The sequence below is a fragment of the Centruroides sculpturatus genome, unplaced genomic scaffold, assembly GCF_000671375.1.
Source record: "Centruroides sculpturatus isolate CEXI.00-Female unplaced genomic scaffold, Cexi_2.0 scaffold265, whole genome shotgun sequence".
In the NCBI taxonomy this organism is placed as follows: Eukaryota; Metazoa; Arthropoda; class Arachnida; order Scorpiones; family Buthidae; genus Centruroides; species Centruroides sculpturatus.
Window position 1 is genome coordinate 293,501 of NW_019384449.1, and position 21,523 is coordinate 315,023.

General features: G+C 24.5%; 1 protein-coding gene across 1 annotated transcript in view; it reads right to left on the minus strand.

The window, feature by feature from the left end:
• Positions 1-7,489: 7,489 nt before the first annotated feature.
• The window catches only part of LOC111620516 (metalloprotease TIKI1-like), a 58,799-nt gene continuing 44,765 nt past the window's right edge, over positions 7,490-21,523 (minus strand). The window contains exons 5-7 of the mRNA XM_023362442.1: positions 13,482-13,572; positions 8,934-9,170; positions 7,490-7,765 (exon numbers count right to left, since the gene is read on the minus strand). Of these exons, the coding sequence (XP_023218210.1) occupies positions 7,600-7,765; positions 8,934-9,170; positions 13,482-13,572 (494 nt within the window). The 3' untranslated portion in view covers positions 7,490-7,599. The remainder of the gene's footprint in view (positions 7,766-8,933; positions 9,171-13,481; positions 13,573-21,523) is intronic.

Sequence of the window (21,523 nt, forward strand, 5' to 3'; positions counted from 1 at the left end):
ATTGTTTAATTAAAAATTTATTTAACAATTTATATATAAAAAGTTCATTTCCTTTTTTTAAATATCATTAAGCGTAATTTATATAACTGTAATTAAATTGTAATTAATAAATTATTTTTATTGACTTTATAAATAAAATTTATATCATGAGATTAAATATTTTTAATTGAAAATTTGTCACCATTTTTCTTTTTCTCTTCGTCATCTCCGAGGAAAAAAAAAATTATGAAACAGTAAAATTTTGCCTGAGGATAAAAATTGTATTATCTTTTTTGAATTTGTTTGCTATCTTGAGTCAATAAATATCAGATAATACTTATATAAAAACGTCCATTCAGTATATAAACAATTGTAAATACATGCCACCATGAATATTTGAATAACTTATAAAAATATTTTACAAAAATTGAAGCCATTCTTGAGTTTTATTTAAAAACATTAAAGTTCAGCAAAAAGTTTTCTTGTTTTTTTTTTTAAATTTAATATAAAAAATATTTTAAACAATATTCTCAATAATCTTATTAAATTTTCAGTGATACATCCCCTTTCTCTGGAGGTGTATTTAGACAATATAATCAAATATCTACTAAATAAATTAATAAAAATATAAGAAAATATATTTTTATACATTATTTTAACTATAAACTAATAAATTTATATTATTTTTAATTTATTTTTAAGCGTAGATGAATTAGTAAGTGTAAAGTATCTGGAAGTCAAAAGAAGAGTATAGAATTATCTTCTCGTGTAGAATATCACATTAAATTTTTTTTTCAAAAACATAATGTATATATGAATAAAATGTGATAATTTTATACAGAAATATAATAATAATTATTACTTTTTAATAACATATGTAAAAGATGAAGTGCAGAAAGCAAGAACATGTCTAAACGTTTAAACGGTTCGTTTAGTGGAGTAAAGAAAAATCGTTTCCGTTCCATTAAATGGTCCTACTATTTCTTGATGTAACCTACCATAACAACTTCCATTTATAAAGTTGGAAACTGTCTTATGAAAAATAATTTGTCTATAGAAAAAAAATAGCTGGTGTGATTCACTAAAACTTGTAAAAGAATAGTATTTTTTACTGTTTAGTTAATAGAGGGTAAGGGGAATTATTGAAGATAAAGATGGAAATTTAAAATTTAATGGAATTTTAAAAATTAAACTTTTAATATTTAAATTTTAATCTTTATTGGCATGTAAAAAATATGTTCTATATTCGGTGGCGTGTTTTAGCTTCATGGAAACCAGGCAAATTTGAATTAGGGATTTCCATGTATTATACAGTGTTGTCTTCAGACATTTTTATTCGTGGGAATATTTGGAGGAAAATATTTTCTTTCAAAAGATTGGTTTGCGGCACCACATTGGTGGGGCCCCAGGCAATTCTCTTTTTTCCCATAGGATAATGCGTCACTGGTTATATTAAATTGAATACTTTTTCATATCCTAGAAGCAAAGAAGTAATATAAAATAATAAAAAATAAATTAATTAGTAAAACAAAAGAATGACATAACACAGGGTTTTACATAAGTCGCTTTACTAAATATTTTGAATAAAATTTTTGTTTGTTAATTATTTGTTTTGTATTTTTTATATAATAATAAAATTCGGATAATAGAAATTTTTAACTTTGTATGGAAAATGGTTTTATGTAAATCACTTCGATTTTTCCCTTGGTAAGCATGGCTCTTTCTACAACATTTTCTATAACAGCTCTTAAGATGTTTGGCTCCAGAGCTTGAATTTCTTCCCAATGTTGTATTTAAGCTGATGGATGGTCCGGAGCTTACTAGCACACATCCGGTTTTTCAGGTGACTCCTAAGAAAAAGTCACTGGTTTGTAGGTGGCTTCCTGACATGGAAATAGCTCGTATACGTGCTCTGCGTTAGAACAATGTAGCGCTGATTTTAGGAATAAAATTCAATGATTTTTATGCGTTGCTCCGTCGTGAATTTTTCAATAAAAATTCCAGCAAACAAAAGCTTTAAAATGTATTATGACATAACAATTATTAAGTTTTTAAATGGTAAAGCGACTTACGTATGTCTATTCTATGTAAAGATGAAGGATATTTAAGTTGGGTAATTTATTAAATTTCTTTTATTAAATAAGTTATTAATAATATTTTTCTTAATCTTCTACTCTTTAATTTGTTTCGGATAAAACGTTATTCTAATTGATAATGGTAAATTAAAATAATATATATATTATTTTAATTTAAAAAAAATTTTGTAATAGAAATTTCAGTCAATTAAAGTTAAATTGATCTATTAATTAATTTTTTTCATAAAATTAAAGTATAAAAATTTAATTTTTATATTATATCTTTATTTATCATTTAGAGATCCATAAATATTAATATAAATATATTTGCTGAAACCTTAATGTTAAGTTTATATATCTGGATCTGACAGTTTATTATTGAATGCCATGAATTAAGTAAGTGAATAATACTAAAGCGCTTTGCTGAATACAACGAGGAATATAATTAATTATCATAAGTCATTCTAAATGTATAGCTCTATTGTTTATATTGTGTTTATAGACATATCTTCGCTTTGGTTAACAGACAAGTTATATTTGATTTTCTCTGCTTTTTTTGGCAAATTATTACTTAGAAGTTTTAATATATGTATATATAAATGGATAAAATGAAAGAAGAAGAAGAAAATAATGATGATAATATTTTATTTAAATTTCTTTTTAATTAGAGATTGATTCAGTGAAAGTTAAATACGTTAATAAAACCAATCAATGATGTAAATGTAGATTTCTTTTTAATTTTATTGTTTTAATAATGTAATAAAACAAATTAATTATAAAATAAAAATTTTTATTTAAACATTTAATATTAGGAAAAATATATATATATAAATTTTTTATCTGTCATTCTTATAAAAAAATCAACTTTCCTCTGTTATTAACACCTAGTATCATGTGTCAGTTAACCTCAATTCTGGGAAAGTTGACACATAGAAACGTTTCTTGACATATGTTAGAAAATAGATTTATCTAGAATCAAAGAAATCACAAATTAAAGTTGAAGAAAGTTGTTTGGAAAAAAAGGAAATAGAGAATATATCTCTTCCTTCCTTACATCTATAGAAATCAGTAGGAACTAAATATAAATGGAACATGTTTAATATTACTAGCACCAATTATAAATTTGATACATAAACATGAGTGTTTTGAAATTATAAATGTTGGCAAATATTCACAAATTTACGAATACGTCAATAATAATTTCCAACAATCGCAATAAACTAATATTCAAATTAACAAATGAATTAACAGACTTCTAGAATGATGTATGCTAACTACATTTGAAAATTATTTTAAAAATTGAATAATTATCTATTAAAAAAATGACAATTAAATTAAATTGATCTCTTCTATTTAATCAATATTAAAAGCTCAATAAGAGAAGAATGTATTAGAAATAATATAAACATTTTTACTTGTATTCATGCTTAAAATTTAAATTAATTTTTAAAATAAAATAATAAGAAGCTTCATAAGAAGGGAGCGTGTAAATTAATATATTAAAATAGACTGTATGGATGCGATCTTTTTCATACTATATCTAATCAGTTTTATTCTGTTTATATCTAAATATTTCACGAAACTTTAGAAGTGAATTAAATTTTTGTTGTCCATTTATTACAAACAAGAGCAATTCATGAATTTTTTTTCTTGTAATTTCCTATGAAATTGTAATATATATTATGTTATGAAACTCTATCAGTCACACAAAAAATAACTTAGTTATCAATATTATACAATGTTAATAAAAGGAATCTAATAATTTTTTAATCAGATAACAACTATATAAAATTTGTAATAATAATAATTCCATTAATAAAATAAAAAATGTGTATGATAGAATATTTATTATTGGAATTCGTGTGTATTTTTTTTTAAATTCTAAGTTTAAAGTTTTTCTCTTTTGGGATATTTTGGAGAAAACGATATTTTTTGATCTGGTTCCAAGAAGAGTTTCACTGAATTTACGAAGTTATTTTTAGTTTGACAGATATAAGATGACAAATTTTATTTATTTCACTATATTAAGTTCGATATTTCTAAACACTTCTTTGCATATTTAATAAGGTATTACTCGAACAATTATATAAATATTTCTTTAATAATTATCAAAATCAAAGTACATTTTAAGATATCAAAGGAGATTTTTCTTCGTTTTATAAAATATAGATATTATGCATATCAATATTTTATAATATTTTTAAACTATGCTAAGTAGTTAATTATGTTTTACAATATTCAAAATGATAAATCTGAATTAACTTTTATTAATAAAAGTTTTTAAATTAGTGTTAAAATTTTTAATAGATTATATTATTTAATTCAAAAATATCATTACAATTATTTCAATTAAATTAATTAAATCAGATGATACAAGAAGGACAATGGAATTACTGTGAAGAACACCTGACTTACCATTAACATATCAAATGATTTAATTAAGTAAAATGTTAAATTTATTAAAGAGTTTGGCCAATTTTAAATATTTTTTATAATTGTCTCTGGTTAAAAATTTACTTCTTTTTAATTTATATATATATTTTTAAGATCAGGGAAAAAAATCTCTGTCTCTTCATCTTAAGATAATTGCTTGTTAGAGTGAAAATATTGATGAGAAATCGTTATTCATTTAATCCTCTTTAAATTATCAAAGGTATAATGTGAAAAGGGAGTTCGGATGAGCAATTAAATGATCGTTTGTTGAATTAATTAATTCTACTCGCACATCTTCGATTTTTGTTTCAAGTTTATTTGGTAGAAGGACGACTTTATGATTAATGATATGGCTATTAATTCTTAATATATTTAACATTAACATATAAAATGATCTTAAAATAGAATAATTCTTAATTAGACAAAACAGTAATTTCAATTATATTACTGGAATTTGTGGCGATTAAAATTTTATATATTTATGTTTCTGGCATGAAGTATAATTGTTGTATTAAACAATTAATAATTATATATTTATAAATAATTTTAAATTTAGTATTTACTTAATTCTTTTCTGTAAATCCTCCGAAAATAAAATAAGAATTTTATTAACATTTCTACCGTAAAATCGATTTTGATGTTAATAAAATTTACCTTCAAAATAATTAAAAATTGAAATTTTACGAAAAAATTCAAAGAATTATTAAGATAAATTGTATTTTTTTAAAGTTATATTCAAGCATGTATATTGTTTATTTTATGTTTATATTTTATTTTATATGTATTGTATTTTTAAGCTCGTATTTTATTTTTATTTATGGATTTGTTCAGGTTATTGTATCAATAAATAGGGGGTGGTTATCTCAAGTCTAAATGGATTTTATTCACTGTACAGTGTTTAAAATAAATAAATAATAAATTTTTCGTAACTTTTTCAAAAATATTTAAAATAATATTTATAATTATTAACAAGTAACATATATAATTTTAAAATAAATTCGTTTTTTTCTTCCTAGAAAAAAATACTTTAATTTTATTTTTAAGAGAAAGATAAGTTAAAATTTAAATAATTAGTAAAACTTTTATAAAATATAAACTTTATTTACAATCAAATATTGTTCGTTTATTTCTTAGTAAAACATTTTTTAAAGAAACTAAGCTTAGTACTAAGGAGGAGCTCGATACAAATTCCAATATGTTTAACAGTCCAAACTTTAATCATTTAAATGACTGCCTCTGACGACAATTACTATGATAATATTTTCTACTTGCAAAGTAGGATACTTGAAAACCATTTACAGAAATTTTGAAAAGGCTCCAATAATCAAATGATGCATGTTCATGCGATCATTAAATTTCAAACCATTACAATAACAAAGAGTTAGAAAAGAAAATTTTATTTACGAAGAACTTTCAATTATTTCAAGTTGTATGATGCTATCTACGGTAAGTTATTAATCAAAACTGTAAAGTTTTGTAAGATATATTTGAAAAACTTTGATAAAAAAAAACCTTTAACAAAAAAGAAGAACTTTGCTTTCTGAATGAATGAAGTGAACCAAGATTTTATATATATTTTTTTATTATATAATGCACACTGGTATTGTTTATTTTCCATTATTTATTATTTTCCAGATTTTAAGTCAACTTTATTGTACTTGAAAATTGATTTTTCACGTATAAGAGAGATGAAGAAGTAGGTACACAGTGGATATTGCGAACAGAAGATGGTGGGTCAACAAAAGTAAAAGGATAGCTCAAGAATACTTCATTAAGTGCTTTTTCTTTACCAAATCTGGTGAAGATCCAAGGACCATATTCTCAGGAGAATTGGTCTCCTGATAACATTCTCAAAAATCCATTTTCGGTTCCATACCATTTTTAGTAAAGCGTTTAATACTTCGGACCCATTAAATATTTACATTCCACAAAGAAGTGTATCAGTATCGTACAGGAACTTTTCCATTCTTTATTCCCCATCAAGTATTATTTTCCATATTTTATATATAAATTTTTATTTATTATTTTCAGTTTTTAGATTTTTAAACCTAAAAACTGAAAATAATAATAAGCAATTTCTATTAAAATCTTCTTAAATAATTTATTTACAGTTCTCCTCAGCTGGTGATAAAGCATATTTTAACGGAAAAAAAAATATGATTAAATTAATGTTATTTTAGAGATATTAAAGCTGAAGATATTAAATTATAATTAAAACAAACAATTATATACTTTAATAAAAAGTTTTTTTTATTTTCATCCTAAAAAACAACTTAAATTCATCATTATAAATTATTATATATATTTTCCAGGAAAATCTGAATGAACAAATAATTTTTATGTGAAAACAACCAGATTCCATAGATTAAAGGCTCAAAAAATGACCTTTAATATTTCTTATTATTAAAACAAATATCTCTGACTATAAATTTACAGTTTTGTGTAATATTTACAAAATTCACAAAATAATAAAAAATACCACACTATAAAGACAATAATAACTATTATTATTATAATTATTATTATAATTTTACAACAAAAATATATATATATATGTATATGTATATATATTTATAAATTACAACTTGAATTTTTTATACATTATAGAATATATATAATTCAGAAAAAATTCACATTTTTACGAGTAACGTTTATTAAATATAAGTAAGTTATGAGTAAAAATTACAAAAAATCATGTAATTTTATAAATTAAAAAAGAAGCAAACATATTAGACATTTAAAATTAAAAACATGCACATATATATATTTTTAAATTATATATATTTTTAATTCCCATAAATGAAAATAAATGAAAATTTATGTGCATGAATTCTTCATCCTCATCATTTTCTTTTTATGGAAAATAGCGTGATGAACTCCATTTCTTAATTACTTAATTAGTACATATTTTAATTGGATTCTTTGGTTAGTTCCATTTTTATGTACTGTACATTTTCCCTCTCTTCTTTAAATGAATTTTATTTCTTTCACTTTTTTTTTTATTAGCGAAATGTAATTTTCTTAATTACTCCTTTCCATCCTTGATATTATTTCCACGCCATATATATATTAAATGCTTATATCTCTAGATATTATTTTTATTAAAGATGCATCACGCTAATACGTATTTCCATCTTGTACTTAATAAAAGTATTGTTATCCATATACAATTAGATAAGTAGCAGCTACAATTTTTTAATCCGTACCAAACGTGTAAAGCTTTCTGAATGGTCATGGCATCGTCTTTATCTGTACTGGAAGTAAGCGGTTTTGTAGTCCTGAAAGTAAAATAAAATAAAATAATTTTAATAAATCCTACGTAAGACTCTTTGTAATATTAAATTATACTAGATTCTTATATTTTTAATCAAATTTTTACCTTTATAAATGATTTCGAAATACTTTAAATCGAGAAGAAAAGTAAGATTTTTTTTAGAGGGAAGCTATTGTATTTGATCCAGGATTAATAGAGAAGCATCAGAAAGCGCTCTTTCAGTATAAAGAAAGAAAAAAAAAAGAAACTTTTATGGAATGATGAACTGACTTTTGGCCAAATATAAAGTCTTTATGAGCTCTTAACTAGATATCATCTATCTAATTCAGTACAGAGACTGTATAGAACTAAATCTTAAAATAAAAAGATTACTAAGGATAATTTTACATCTCCTGCTGATTATCAAGCATCATTCATTATCTGAAATGTTAAAAATAACATTTTGTGTCAAACGGTTTCAAAGAGAGCCATAAACCTTGTAATCTATACAACGATATAAGAGAACAAGAGAACACTGTTCTCTGTGGTCATTCGTAGAACAAAAATTGCTTATATTTGTTTTTTAATGATAGTAATTTTCAAAACAAGTAATTAGAGAAAGGAAATCTGTGCAGTTGTTTTACTTAATTTCTTTATAAACTTTACTTAATTAATGTATTTTATCATCAGACAAAGGTCACGCCTTTATTTAACAGAATGCATTTAAATAAATTATTAAATTATAAAAAGCATATTCTTAAAGTTTTCAGCTGTGAAATAATTAATTAATGAGGTGGAAAACTGTGAAGATTATACAATATTTTAACTTTCTCTTCCATTCTTAGAACTCAATGATTGAACGTTTTATCAATGACATGTAATATGTTTATAGTAAGATAAATTGTAATAAAATGTATTCAAAAATCCAAACGAAAATTAAATTTAAATTAAAATTATAAACATTTTTTATTAATTAATAAATAAAGTAGATTTTTAAAATAATTTAATTGCAATGATGTAGTCCCACTTTTCAAGTTACAATTGTATTGTAATTACTCTACTCAAAAATAAGTAATGAAAACTTTAATTATTCATTTAATTAATGTAAAGTTAGTTTTTACTTCTTATTATTTTACCTTCTTCTTAGCTGATAGAAAATAACTAAGAAAGTTTTTCTCGGAGCATTTTTTTACCTTGTTGTAACAGCTTCGAGCCTGACCCAAAGATCATTAAACATCCTTTGCTTGTTGGGAGATTGCGTTGTTGTTAGATATTTGGAACTACTTAATCTTCTATTTTGCCTTCTTTTGTGATGTCCTCTTCTAGCATCATCGATGACGTCAATAGCATTCATTTTCTGTATGTTAGGATCGCTGGCTTGATTCCAATCGGCTAACATTCTACCCATATTAAAATCTCGACCCTTTTGCCTAAAAAATAATTGATTTTCTATTTAACTTAATCTATAAAAAAATTATTCTTAATTAGGAAGATTAACCTATAAAAATATCTTATATAATTATCATTTAAAGAAGGTTTTTTTTTTTTTAATTTAAGAAGATTAGACGTGATTAAGGATATAAAAAGTTGATACATGACAAGCAGTTCTAATTAGTCACGGATAAATATATTTTACTTTATATTTTAGTCGAGTCCCTCGTCGGTTTATTTCTTATCAGCAAAAAGATTTTATTTCACGTGAAATTTTAGAAGCTTGAAGATATATGGTCTTATAAACATTACGTTAGAAACGTTGGTAGCTGCCGGATAATACAATGGCTCTCCGTGGATAAGGGGAAAAAAAAAACACTGCTAAAATTAAATTTAGTGTAAGAATTTCTAAATTAATATAAAAAATTCTTACTTTATTAAGAATTCTTGAAATTAATTTAGAAATTTATTAAAAATATATTATTTTATTTAAAGTATACAACACGAATACAGTTTTTATCTATAGATGCTGAATGATAAGTTATATCTTATGAGAAAAAAATAGCACTAACAATAAAAATTTAATTTTAAATTAAGTTTTAAAATTCTTATTAATTTACCAATAAATATAACATTAATATTTTATTTAAAATATTTATTAAAAGTTAGTATTAAAAAGTAAGGAAGAGAATTGCGATTAACAGTATTTAAATTTTTTCCCCCTTATTCTATTTTTTCAGAAAGATTAAAGAATTCAGAAACAGCAGGGAATCTTTTTTTCATTTAGTCAGCAACAACATTAATTAATCACAACATGCGACATCGATGGATGCCATTTTTTATCACCCACTCCCCAGAAAGATAATTGATAGTGTCAGTCATGTGTTACATCAAAAAACTTTAATTTAAGCGAACGTGTGGTAAATCTGGATATTTTAAAAACGTTTTTCAACTATCGGTCGGTATATAGAATACAATTTCTTTTTAAAATTACTATTTTTTAAATATAAAATCTTCAGAAGAAATGAGGGAAGTGAGTAGGTCGCATTCTTTCATCAAATAATGAAAAAAATATATATATTTAGAACTTTAATTTTGTAGATTGCAATGTTCGGAATTACAAAACAAACTTTATATAACACATTATTTTTCTATTCGATTTATAGTCACGCTATTCTTCATTTTTATGTTGTTCTTCGTATGACATATGAGGCTTTAATGCTAGAGCTGAGTAGTTTTAAATTTATTTTACACTTACATTTTTTTTTTACATGAAAGTAATTCAGTTTTAACACGTGGATAAAATATATTTATAGAATTTATTATAACGTTTATCTTGTATTAATTATCGTACCAGTTTGCAGGATCAAGATCACTTTTCTTAACCACATCTTCTACTGAACAAATACTTATAAGTACTATAGACCTAATAGCACGATATTCGGCAGCATTAGCGGAAAAATATCTTTTGCACCATCTTCACACAGACTAGAGTGTGTGTGTGCAGTAAAACTGACGATATTTTATACGAAAAGAACTGTCAAAGAAGGATTTCTTCTTCCGAATCTCCCTTAACGGCGATCGTTATCTACTACTACATATCTGGAACGTTAGTACCTATCGTACAAAGTTTTACTGCCTTTGCCTCATAAATTATACTGTTGTCTGGTCGTAGTCGTCGACAGCAGATCTAAATCCAGTCTCTCGATCGAGTTGACGATTGTTGTCTCATCCAGAAGGTCCTATACCTGCGGGACAAAACCCTGCTTGTGTAGTTTTCGGGATTAACTATCCGAGAATAGATCCAATAAAATGGTATTTCTTCCTTTTTTGTTTATCGGATTCTGATAACATTTTACTCTTCTAGCGAAAATCTGTTCTTATATAGATTTATCTATCCTAAAAATCTCTTCTTCAAATTTTCAGCAATTGTTCTAATGCCGTTTAGAGGCATTACAGTTTTACTATATACCAACTTATTTAAAATTTACTATGAATAAAAACAGTAAAATAATCTATCTGAACGTAAATTTATTATAGTGTATTTAATATATATATTTAAATATAATTTACAAGATTCTCGTTTGATTTATTTAGCCCAAAACTTTTTTATTGCGGATTTAAACACTTTTTTTTGTATGAGGAAAACTTTAATACGATAATAAATATTGTTTGAAGAAAACAAAATATATTTTTATACTTTTATTCTCACGAATACTTTACGTCTTTCAAACTGATAATTGTATGTCTGAACTAAGTTGATACGATTTTAATTTTAAAAATAGTTAAAAGTAGTATGATCTACTTGATCTTCTTCTTATAAAGAAATTCTATGATATATGTTTGTTATTTTCAACCTGTTGTATTTTTCTTCCTCTTCTCTGTTTGATTTTGAAGAGTTTTATATCCTCGTTGATCAAAAATAAAGAAAAATATAAAGCAAGGAAAAAGAATTAAAGATCAAAAAGAGATCGCTTGATGATTTTCTTTAATGGAGACCAATTTTAAAGGAAACAAAACAAAAAGAAAGAAAAAAAAAAGCTTTTTCCACAAAGTCGAAATAATAAAAACTTTTCCTGTTTAGAAGGAAAAGCAAGATTATCTCGACAATCGTTTAATTAAAACTCTAGAAGACAAGCTAATGATAATTCAACCATTATTTACTACTTAAATTAATTATTCATTGAAATATCCAATTAAAGTTAATTACTATTTGCTAATTAAACGGCCGACTCTACTAAAGTCGATCAGAAGTTCTTCCGCCCCGGGTTCTGTTCTTCCGTACAATTTACTTATACTTTTCACAAATATCCGAATATGACACGGAAAGAGAGTTTAGAAAATTTACTATCCCCCGTGTAACATTACAAAAGGTTAAAGAACGTGACAAAAGCAAAGTAATTGCTTGAGGATTCATACCATTTTCCACTTTTATTGACCGAAAATATTAGTACGAACGTGATAATATTTCTGTATTGATCCTTTAACATCTCTACAATTTGCAACGATGTTATATTTTATTCCACTTATAAACAATTTTATATTTTCTAATTTTCTCCTAGTAGAAATCTACAAGTGTTATAATTTTAATTATTCTTTGTTTAACTTAGCAAGGTTTTTAAAAGCTATAACTTTACAAACTCTTCGATAGTTTCATTTAAATTTATGTACAAACTTCTCGTAGTAAACAGGATGATTTAGAAATTAAAAATCGAAATTCTCTTCTTCTTCTTCTTCTTTTTTAGTATTCCAAGAAATAGAATTTAGGAAAATCAAACGCAAATTTCATTTATCTCACATTTCATCAATTTCGTAAAGCCGTTTAATAATAAGTTGCTTTAGATGATACGTCATTCATGGAGTAAAGTTTCTTCCGGAGGAGAAATGATGAACACTTTGACGTTATGGCTGCTGCTAATGACGAAAGCGGGTCTCCACTTCCGTAATTATGTTCAGCAGGAAGACATCTTCCATGCCATGTTGACACTAGCCAACTACTTTGTTTGTGTTGTGCTTAAAATTGAAGAAGTAATTTCTTTATTTTTGTTTTAGTAAGAATTTTAAAACGGTTAAAAATCGTACATTCAAATAACGAAGATGCTAATTTCTTAATGTAAAAATTCTGGGCTACAATCATGTTTAAATTTTTAAAAATCGCGTGACTTCCCGTCCAGACCGGAAGTTCATATATATATAGTTTAACGAAGTCCCTGGCCCCTAAAGTTTTCATATTTAGTCTCGATTTTTATATATCTAACTCCTTTTCGAAGGACAGACAGATAGACGGGCGACGGTAGGGATGTATACGTCTTCAACGTAAAAATTTCAGCTCAGTGATCTAAATTGTAAAGAAGAAATATCTTTGTTTTAACGATTAATTAAAATTTGTGTATAAAATCTTATATAAGAATTTTCTAGAATTAAAATCGCATTTATTCGAGCATTAAACAGAAATTTTACTGTATTTGATTTTAAAATTTAACATGAAATTTCATTTATCTTCGCTAAAATCTTTAAATTTTTGAAGAGAAAAATGATTCTAGAATTTAGAGATTGTTATATCAAGTAATTTAATTAAAAACATAATAATAAATACTCTCTCAGATGTAAAAATATCCAGGTTTTAATAAGTTAAAATGAATTTTTTTTAACGTTAATTAATTATATCGGATGTTGATCCTGAATTATTTTTTAATTTCACTTCTTTCCTCGCTCAATATTTTGGCTTTCATCTTTAAATGAAGCAGAATTGGAAAAGTGTCATAACCTTACCAAAAACAGGAAAAAAAAGCAGTATATAGGCTACTCACCCTCGAATTTTTTTATTGGCTGGCACGTGATCAATTTGAAATCCTTTTGATTGGACGAAATCCAAAACGGTATTGTTGCCCAGAAAATGACCTAAATTCAAATAATAATAATAATAAAAATTGTAAAAATTTAATTTGTTTCTTAGAAAAATTAAAATTTTTAATATTTTTACAATTTATAACCTCTTTTTTTTTTTTTGTTAAAGTTTGCTTAGAAAGTTCTCTAATATGCAAGTGAAAATTTGAAATTTGAAATTCTATTATAGCGACATCTGCCGTCTTTACCCTTCATTAACTTTTAAAGAGTTAAGTTTCTAAATGGGTGGACCCATCCACTAATTTAATGGCATTAAAAGAAGAAAATAGAATTAAAAATTTCTTTAAACTTAATTAAATAAAACAATTTTCATTTACCTGACACTAAATACAAATTCGAACTTGTAACAATTTACTGTATTTAATTACAGTAAATTAATCGTTCCCTTATTAAAAATAACTGGCATTAATCAAAATAATTGCAATTTAATAAATCATAACTTAGTTTTAAAATATTCTAAATACTGTATAAACATATTTATTCATTAATTATTTATAAATTAATTTATATATTAACACAGTGTAAATTGAGAAGATTTCTTTGATTTATATAAAATTTTAATTATAAATATGACTTCTATTTCGTTAATTATGTTTTATAAATAAATTAATTAGAGATTTGAAAATATAGAAATCATTAATTAATTGAAATATTTAAATCCTCAATGGTTATTAATGTTTTATAATTGTACAAAGATAATTAACATATTATATCTTATCTTGTACTGATGATAATTATAATTTTTCACAATAGAACAATTATTGCTTGTTCATTAAATTCCAAATGATAATTTAATTTGAATTATCTTCACGAATCAATAATTTATTTAATATTTTTTAAACTTTTGAAATATTATATTAATTTTTTAAATAAATTATAAAGTACAATTCACTTTTGTATAGTTCTTTAGCTAAAAGGTATTAATCTATTCGTAAATTAAAGTTCACTCATGAACAATTCCCTTGTGCATCATTCGTAGGCAGATTAGATACTACACATATAAGTTATTTCTCAATTAACCGAAAGAGAATATGGTGGACAGAGTCAATCTAGTTTTAATGGTGCACCATCGAGTACATCAACCAAATACTTTACTGTTTAGATAGTAAATTAGCATGTATATTACCAACAAGGCGATTGTAATCGTTATCTTCGAGAGACAAGTCATCTTTTCACAAATGTTTCAACTTCAAAGCTTAAAATTAATTTTAAAATTGAGTGAAAACTTCCATTCGTATTCTGTTATAATATTTTGCTTTTGTTTATATAATACTAATTAAAGAACGAAGCTAGATGACCCTTAAAAATGACCTATCGAATCTAGGATAAAATTGCCTGTTCTTTTTTTAAAATCGTTTTATTTTAATAATTTATTAATTTAATCATATAAAATACTGTCATATAAATAAAAAATATATATTTATTATACCGGAAATAACCGAAAATATATCAAAGATGACCCTGATATAACATTCTTAATTAATTCTCTCGTTGATACTATAAATATATTGATCATTTATCGTGTAATCATTTTTCTTTAGTACCATTAATTACTTTTATCAAAAGGAAAGGAAAGCCAACCGAATGAGTAATTGTAAACGAAGATTTTACTTGAAGATCGATCTTTTAAAAACAATTTATATATAGACTACATATATAAATAAAAAAACTTTCACATCAAAAATTCGTTCCAACAATCAAAACAAACGATGTGTTTTCTTTAAGCCAACACAAACGACAAACATTTTAACAGGTGGTACTTTATCTGTATTTTGTAACATGTCAACACTTCTCCTCTCTCGTATTTCAGTGGGTGTAAAAGAGGCGTTTTCACCACACGACCTTCTTCATTTGAAAAATTGCCTTTTCCTCTACATTATAGATTACAAAGTAAGTGCAGTTCCTTGAACTGAAACTGTTTTCTGTATCTACTTTACAGGAAAAAAAATCGAAAGGGGAATTATTAAATGAAAATCTTTTGAGATTCAATTACATTTTCCAATTACACATCAACTTTTGCTTTCTTTATTTTGTTTTTATCCACAATGTTTGTTGGATATTTGTTTTTATCTAAGTGCAGCTTACGTCAATCCCAATGATCGACACAGAAAGCCATTACAGAAGAAAGAAAAGAGTTAAAGACGTAATCTGGACGTAAGCAAGGAGAGGAAAAAAAAAGGTAGAAGTGAAGAAATGTCACAGGTAACGAGATGAGACAGTCGACCAAACCTTAATTGACCGAAATTCTGATTGATTGATTTTCACGTTGTTCTCATATTCGTCACTCACTCACATTTTATAACAATATTTCGGTATTAACTAAATTTAAATATTTATAAATCCGAAATAAAATATGTATTTATTCAAAGTATCTATAATATTTATTTTTTTCTTTTAAGTTTAAAATATTTTTCTATAAAGAAAATACTTTAAACTCTTTCCTTCTTCTCTTCAATTCTCTCTCTTCTCCTTCTCTTAAAACCAAATCAAAATTTCAGGAACAAAGTAAATAATTACTTTTCCAAAATTATTATTTTAAAATATTTTTAAGAGTAAATTTTTATATAAATAAAACGATAACAAAACTTTTTATTTTATAAATTAATTAGTAGCTTCAATATAAAGTTTTATATAATGTAATGAAATAAACATTATAATAAAAAAAATTCGTTAAATTTGCTATTCCTTTTTTCTTTCCTCTTTTCTTTTGCAAACTAAATGTTATCCCAATCACGTTTTTACGATTTTCCATCTAAAGCATCTCCGCTCTAGGCTAAGGGAAAGGGAAAGTAGAGATTTAATAGACAGCCAACGAAGATATATGACGAAAATTCCCTTCTGGTCCCTTCTGGTGGCAGAACTTTCCCAAATGCTACGTGATTTACAGAGAACATCCTGGATACAGAAATATAATATTATAAATGACTGCAAAACACTCTTAAAACGTAGAAACTTCACTCTTATACAAGAGTGATGAAGTGAAAGGAAGATACACAATTATTTTTATTGGTAACTTTCAGTAAAATCGTCGTGATGAGGATAGAACATTATAAAAAAAATTATATATATAATCTGTTTTAAGGAAGCTCTACGATTTTTAAACATGATTTGGAGAGGAATTCTCTTGAGAAATAAAACTTTAATCTCTTTTCTACAAAACTACAAAATCTATAATCTGTAAACTTACGAAAGAAAACGGAGTGAAATTCCTGATAATACAGTTTCAACAATTCATTAAAGTCTTCCAAATCTTCTATTTTTGAGTAAAGTAAACACAAAATAAACACACACAAAAAAAAACTTCTAGAGAATATCAAAGGAATTCGAACCGAGAACCTCTAAGAATCAGTACCCCCCTAAGTAATGTTTCGTTCCCAAGAGGTAATGGATTTCCAAAGGAACAAAAAAAAAGAAAGAATTCTCAATGATTTTTTCTGAACATTTCAACTGTTTCCTCTAGAAAATGTTACAAAATCCCCATTGAGGCAAAATGTACAGAAATTTTTCGAGATCGAATATATATAAAAAATGATTTCCAGTTTGTCAAGTCGAAGAAACTGTTTTGAAAATTTAAACACTTCTCGCTTCCATAAAACTTTATATATTCAATTGAATTATATAATGATTAATTCCTTTTAAAGGTCTCTAATTGCTTTAAATAAATAAATTTGATGACAATATTAAATATTTTAAAAAAGTAACGTAATTCTCAACGTTAGAAATCAACTACTGTACTTTTATTAAGTTTCAAGTTAATCCTTGTTTTGAAAAGTGACTTAGAAAAAATAAATCTCTGTAATTTTTGTAAAATTATTTTTAAATTTCCACTTACACTAATTAATTACAGGATTTAAAAATTACAAATATTAGATTTTTAAACCGATTAAATTGTTTTCATGACTATTTTTTAAAAAAAATTATATTTAAGTAATATTAATTATATTTTTGTTTTAATTTTTATTTTTAATATATTCTTTGTTATATAAATCCGACATTTTTCATTTTTTATGTAATTATAAAGAACACACGTTTCATGAATTAATTAAAGAACTCGCCCCGAACTTTTCATTATCATCAGAATTAATCTCCAATGATTAAATAAAAAAAAACAAAGAATTTTAGGAAAATAATTAAAATTACAGTTACTGCATAAGCCGTTTCGGAATTCAATGATACAATAATTAATAAATAATTCTTATTAAATCGAAAGATTTTATCAAATAAATATATTTTAAAAAAAGATTATAATAATATATTTTGTTTGTTAATAAATTAAATATTTTATAAATAAATTACAATGTTTAATTGCTATGTAACCAAATGTAAAGACCCTAAAGGCCTATCAAATTAAAAGTTGGTTTGTTTAACTCGATTAAAGTAAAGAGTTTAAGTCAAACAAGATCTGTTCACTTTCTGATGATATGAGAAGAACAAACATGTTAATTCAATCAATTGCTGAAACTGAAAAGTATTCCATCAATAGTAAACCCCTCTTTATCTATTAAATAGCCACTTTTTCCATTTTAATGAAGCTTATATACCGTTAGATATGAACGAAAAGTGTTGTTAATCTCCCCACAACGGAATTTACTTCTTGAATTTTAAGAAATTACTTCGAAATTTTCGATCATTTCTTCTTATAAATCGTATAAATTAACTCTTAACTTAAATAATATGCAAAGGAAATTATTGTAAATTAGGTAGTTCTAGATGTATTTTTTTTAATCTGTTTAGATTTTATGGAAGAACGTTCGTCAATTTAATTTCAAAATAAAAATGACTTTCGTAAAAAGAAATCTTCAGTTTTAATTAAATATAATTTATTTTTAAGAAAGTTAAATTGATGTTATGCATAAAAAATCGTCGGTTTTTTGTGTAAATAAACAGAAACGAAGCAGTCCTAATGTCTTGTTTACAAAAAACAAAATAGAGTAGTTCATATTAAATATTATTTTTAATATAAATTGACTGTGTTAGCTTTAATTTGTACAATAATTAAATAAGTAGGAAGCGTTATAGTATATTTTTTATATAACTAAATTATACGTCCTTCAAGAGTATAAACTACACACACGATTTTTCAAATTAATGTGTATATAAAACTAATAGAAATTAAAACAAAATGCAAATTTAGACTGAAATATTATATATATATATATATATTTAATGTTTACTTTCATATTTAATAATTTCGAAGACAACTTGAAAATTTTAACTTTTTAAAAATCAATTTAAAAAAAATCCGCAATATGAAATATAACTATAAATTATAACTAAACAAATAAGTAAAAAAATAGAAAGAAAAATAAATCTTGTTAAAGTCTCTGCTTCTACTTTAAAATTTTTGCAGTAAATTAACAACTTTAAGAAACAATTTTCGATCACACGCTCCATAAAACAGAAAAAAAAGCTGGAAAAAAAATAATAATAAAAAAAGAGCAAGTACAAGTTGGGGAGAAGAAGAAGAAGAAGAAGAAGAACCATCAGAGAATGTAGAAAAAGGTAATGATAAAGGTACAATATATGGAAAAATCTGACTGATTAAAGATGATATGCTAGCATTAGAGATGTCCATTAGAGACATCCCAGTGATAGATAAAATATATGTTAAATCTGCAACCGTTCCAACAAATCGTGCAGCATATCGGATAGCATTGTTTGAACTGAATCACGTTTCTGATCCATTAACTTGATGGCCGCATTTCNTAAATAAATTACAATGTTTAATTGCTATGTAACCAAATGTAAAGACCCTAAAGGCCTATCAAATTAAAAGTTGGTTTGTTTAACTCGATTAAAGTAAAGAGTTTAAGTCAAACAAGATCTGTTCACTTTCTGATGATATGAGAAGAACAAACATGTTAATTCAATCAATTGCTGCAACTGAAAAGTATTCCATCAATAGTAAACCCCTCTTTATCTATTAAATAGCCACTTTTTCCATTTTAATGAAGCTTATATACCGTTAGATATGAACGAAAAGTGTTGTTAATCTCCCCACAACGGAATTTACTTCTTGAATTTTAAGAAATTACTTCGAAATTTTCGATCATTTCTTCTTATAAATCGTATAAATTAACTCTTAACTTAAATAATATGCAAAGGAAATTATTGTAAATTAGGTAGTTCTAGATGTATTTTTTTTAATCTGTTTAGATTTTATGGAAGAACGTTCGTCAATTTAATTTCAAAATAAAAATGACTTTCGTAAAAAGAAATCTTCAGTTTTAATTAAATATAATTTATTTTTAAGAAAGTTAAATTGATGTTATGCATAAAAAATCGTCGGTTTTTTGTGTAAATAAACAGAAACGAAGCAGTCCTAATGTCTTGTTTACAAAAAACAAAATAGAGTAGTTCATATTAAATATTATTTTTAATATAAATTGACTGTGTTAGCTTTAATTTGTACAATAATTAAATAAGTAGGAAGCGTTATAGTATATTTTTTATATAACTAAATTATACGTCCTTCAAGAGTATAAACTACACACACGATTTTTCAAATTAATGTGTATATAAAACTAATAGAAATTAAAACAAAATGCAAATTTAGACTGAAATATTATATATATATATATATATTTAATGTTTACTTTCATATTTAATAATTTCGAAGACAACTTGAAAATTTTAACTTTTTAAAAATCAATTTAAAAAAAATCCGCAATATGAAATATAACTATAAATTATAACTAAACAAATAAGTAAAAAAATAGAAAGAAAAATAAATCTTGTTAAAGTCTCTGCTTCTACTTTAAAATTTTTGCAGTAAATTAACAACTTTAAGAAACAATTTTCGATCACACGCTCCATAAAACAGAAAAAAAAGCTGGAAAAAAAATAATAATAAAAAAAGAGCAAGTACAAGTTGGGGAGAAGAAGAAGAAGAAGAAGAAGAACCATCAGAGAATGTAGAAAAAGGTAATGATAAAGGTACAATATATGGAAAAATCTGACTGATTAAAGATGATATGCTAGCATTAGAGATGTCCATTAGAGACATCCCAGTGATAGATAAAATATATGTTAAATCTGCAACCGTTCCAACAAATCGTGCAGCATATCGGATAGCATTGTTTGAACTGAATCACGTTTCTGATCCATTAACTTGATGGCCGCATTTCGTAATCTATATGCTAAGATGGAGTCAAACCGAGTGGATTTGCTTATATAATAGATTGTAACCCCCTGTAAAAGGGAAAAGGGATTTTTCCCTCACGGTTTTCAAATCCAATAATGGCTAATAACACACGCTCTATTAATCATGTTTACTTTCGTCGCGAGTAAAGTGGAAATGAAATCACGAATCTCGAAAAATTAGTAGAAAATTAAAATTAAAAAAAAAATCTATATTTTTTTTAATGTTTGAATTTCTGACACGTCATATTTTACATTTTATTTATATATTTGCATTACAGTAATAAATATTGATTTAGGGGAAGCGAATGATGTATGGTGTATCAAATTAAAAATCAAACATTTTTATGAGTGGATATGTGTATTTTTTTATTTGAAATTTTATTCCCTTAACACATTATTTTTATGATTTTTATATTTTCGTTTCAAATTTGATTTTTATTACTAGGTAGAGAGCTAAATGTAAACTACTTTTTATTATCTTTTTTTATAATCCTGAAAATTTATCTTCTGTATTTGGTAATTACATTTATATATATTTTTTTAAAGAATTTTTTTCGGTAATTAATTAATTTTCTTTTATTATAATATTTATTACCTCGATTGTTGGATTAAATTTATTAAACTTTATTATTATTATTCCAGAAATTTATAAAATTAAAATGATAAAAGGGTACTTAAATAATATACCATTTTTATAACTTTATATCCTCATAAAACTGCATTTTTTTAAACTAAAAAGCGATATAAATGAATTTTAAAGCAATACAATAAAAAATCAAACGGTTTAATAAGATTATATTCA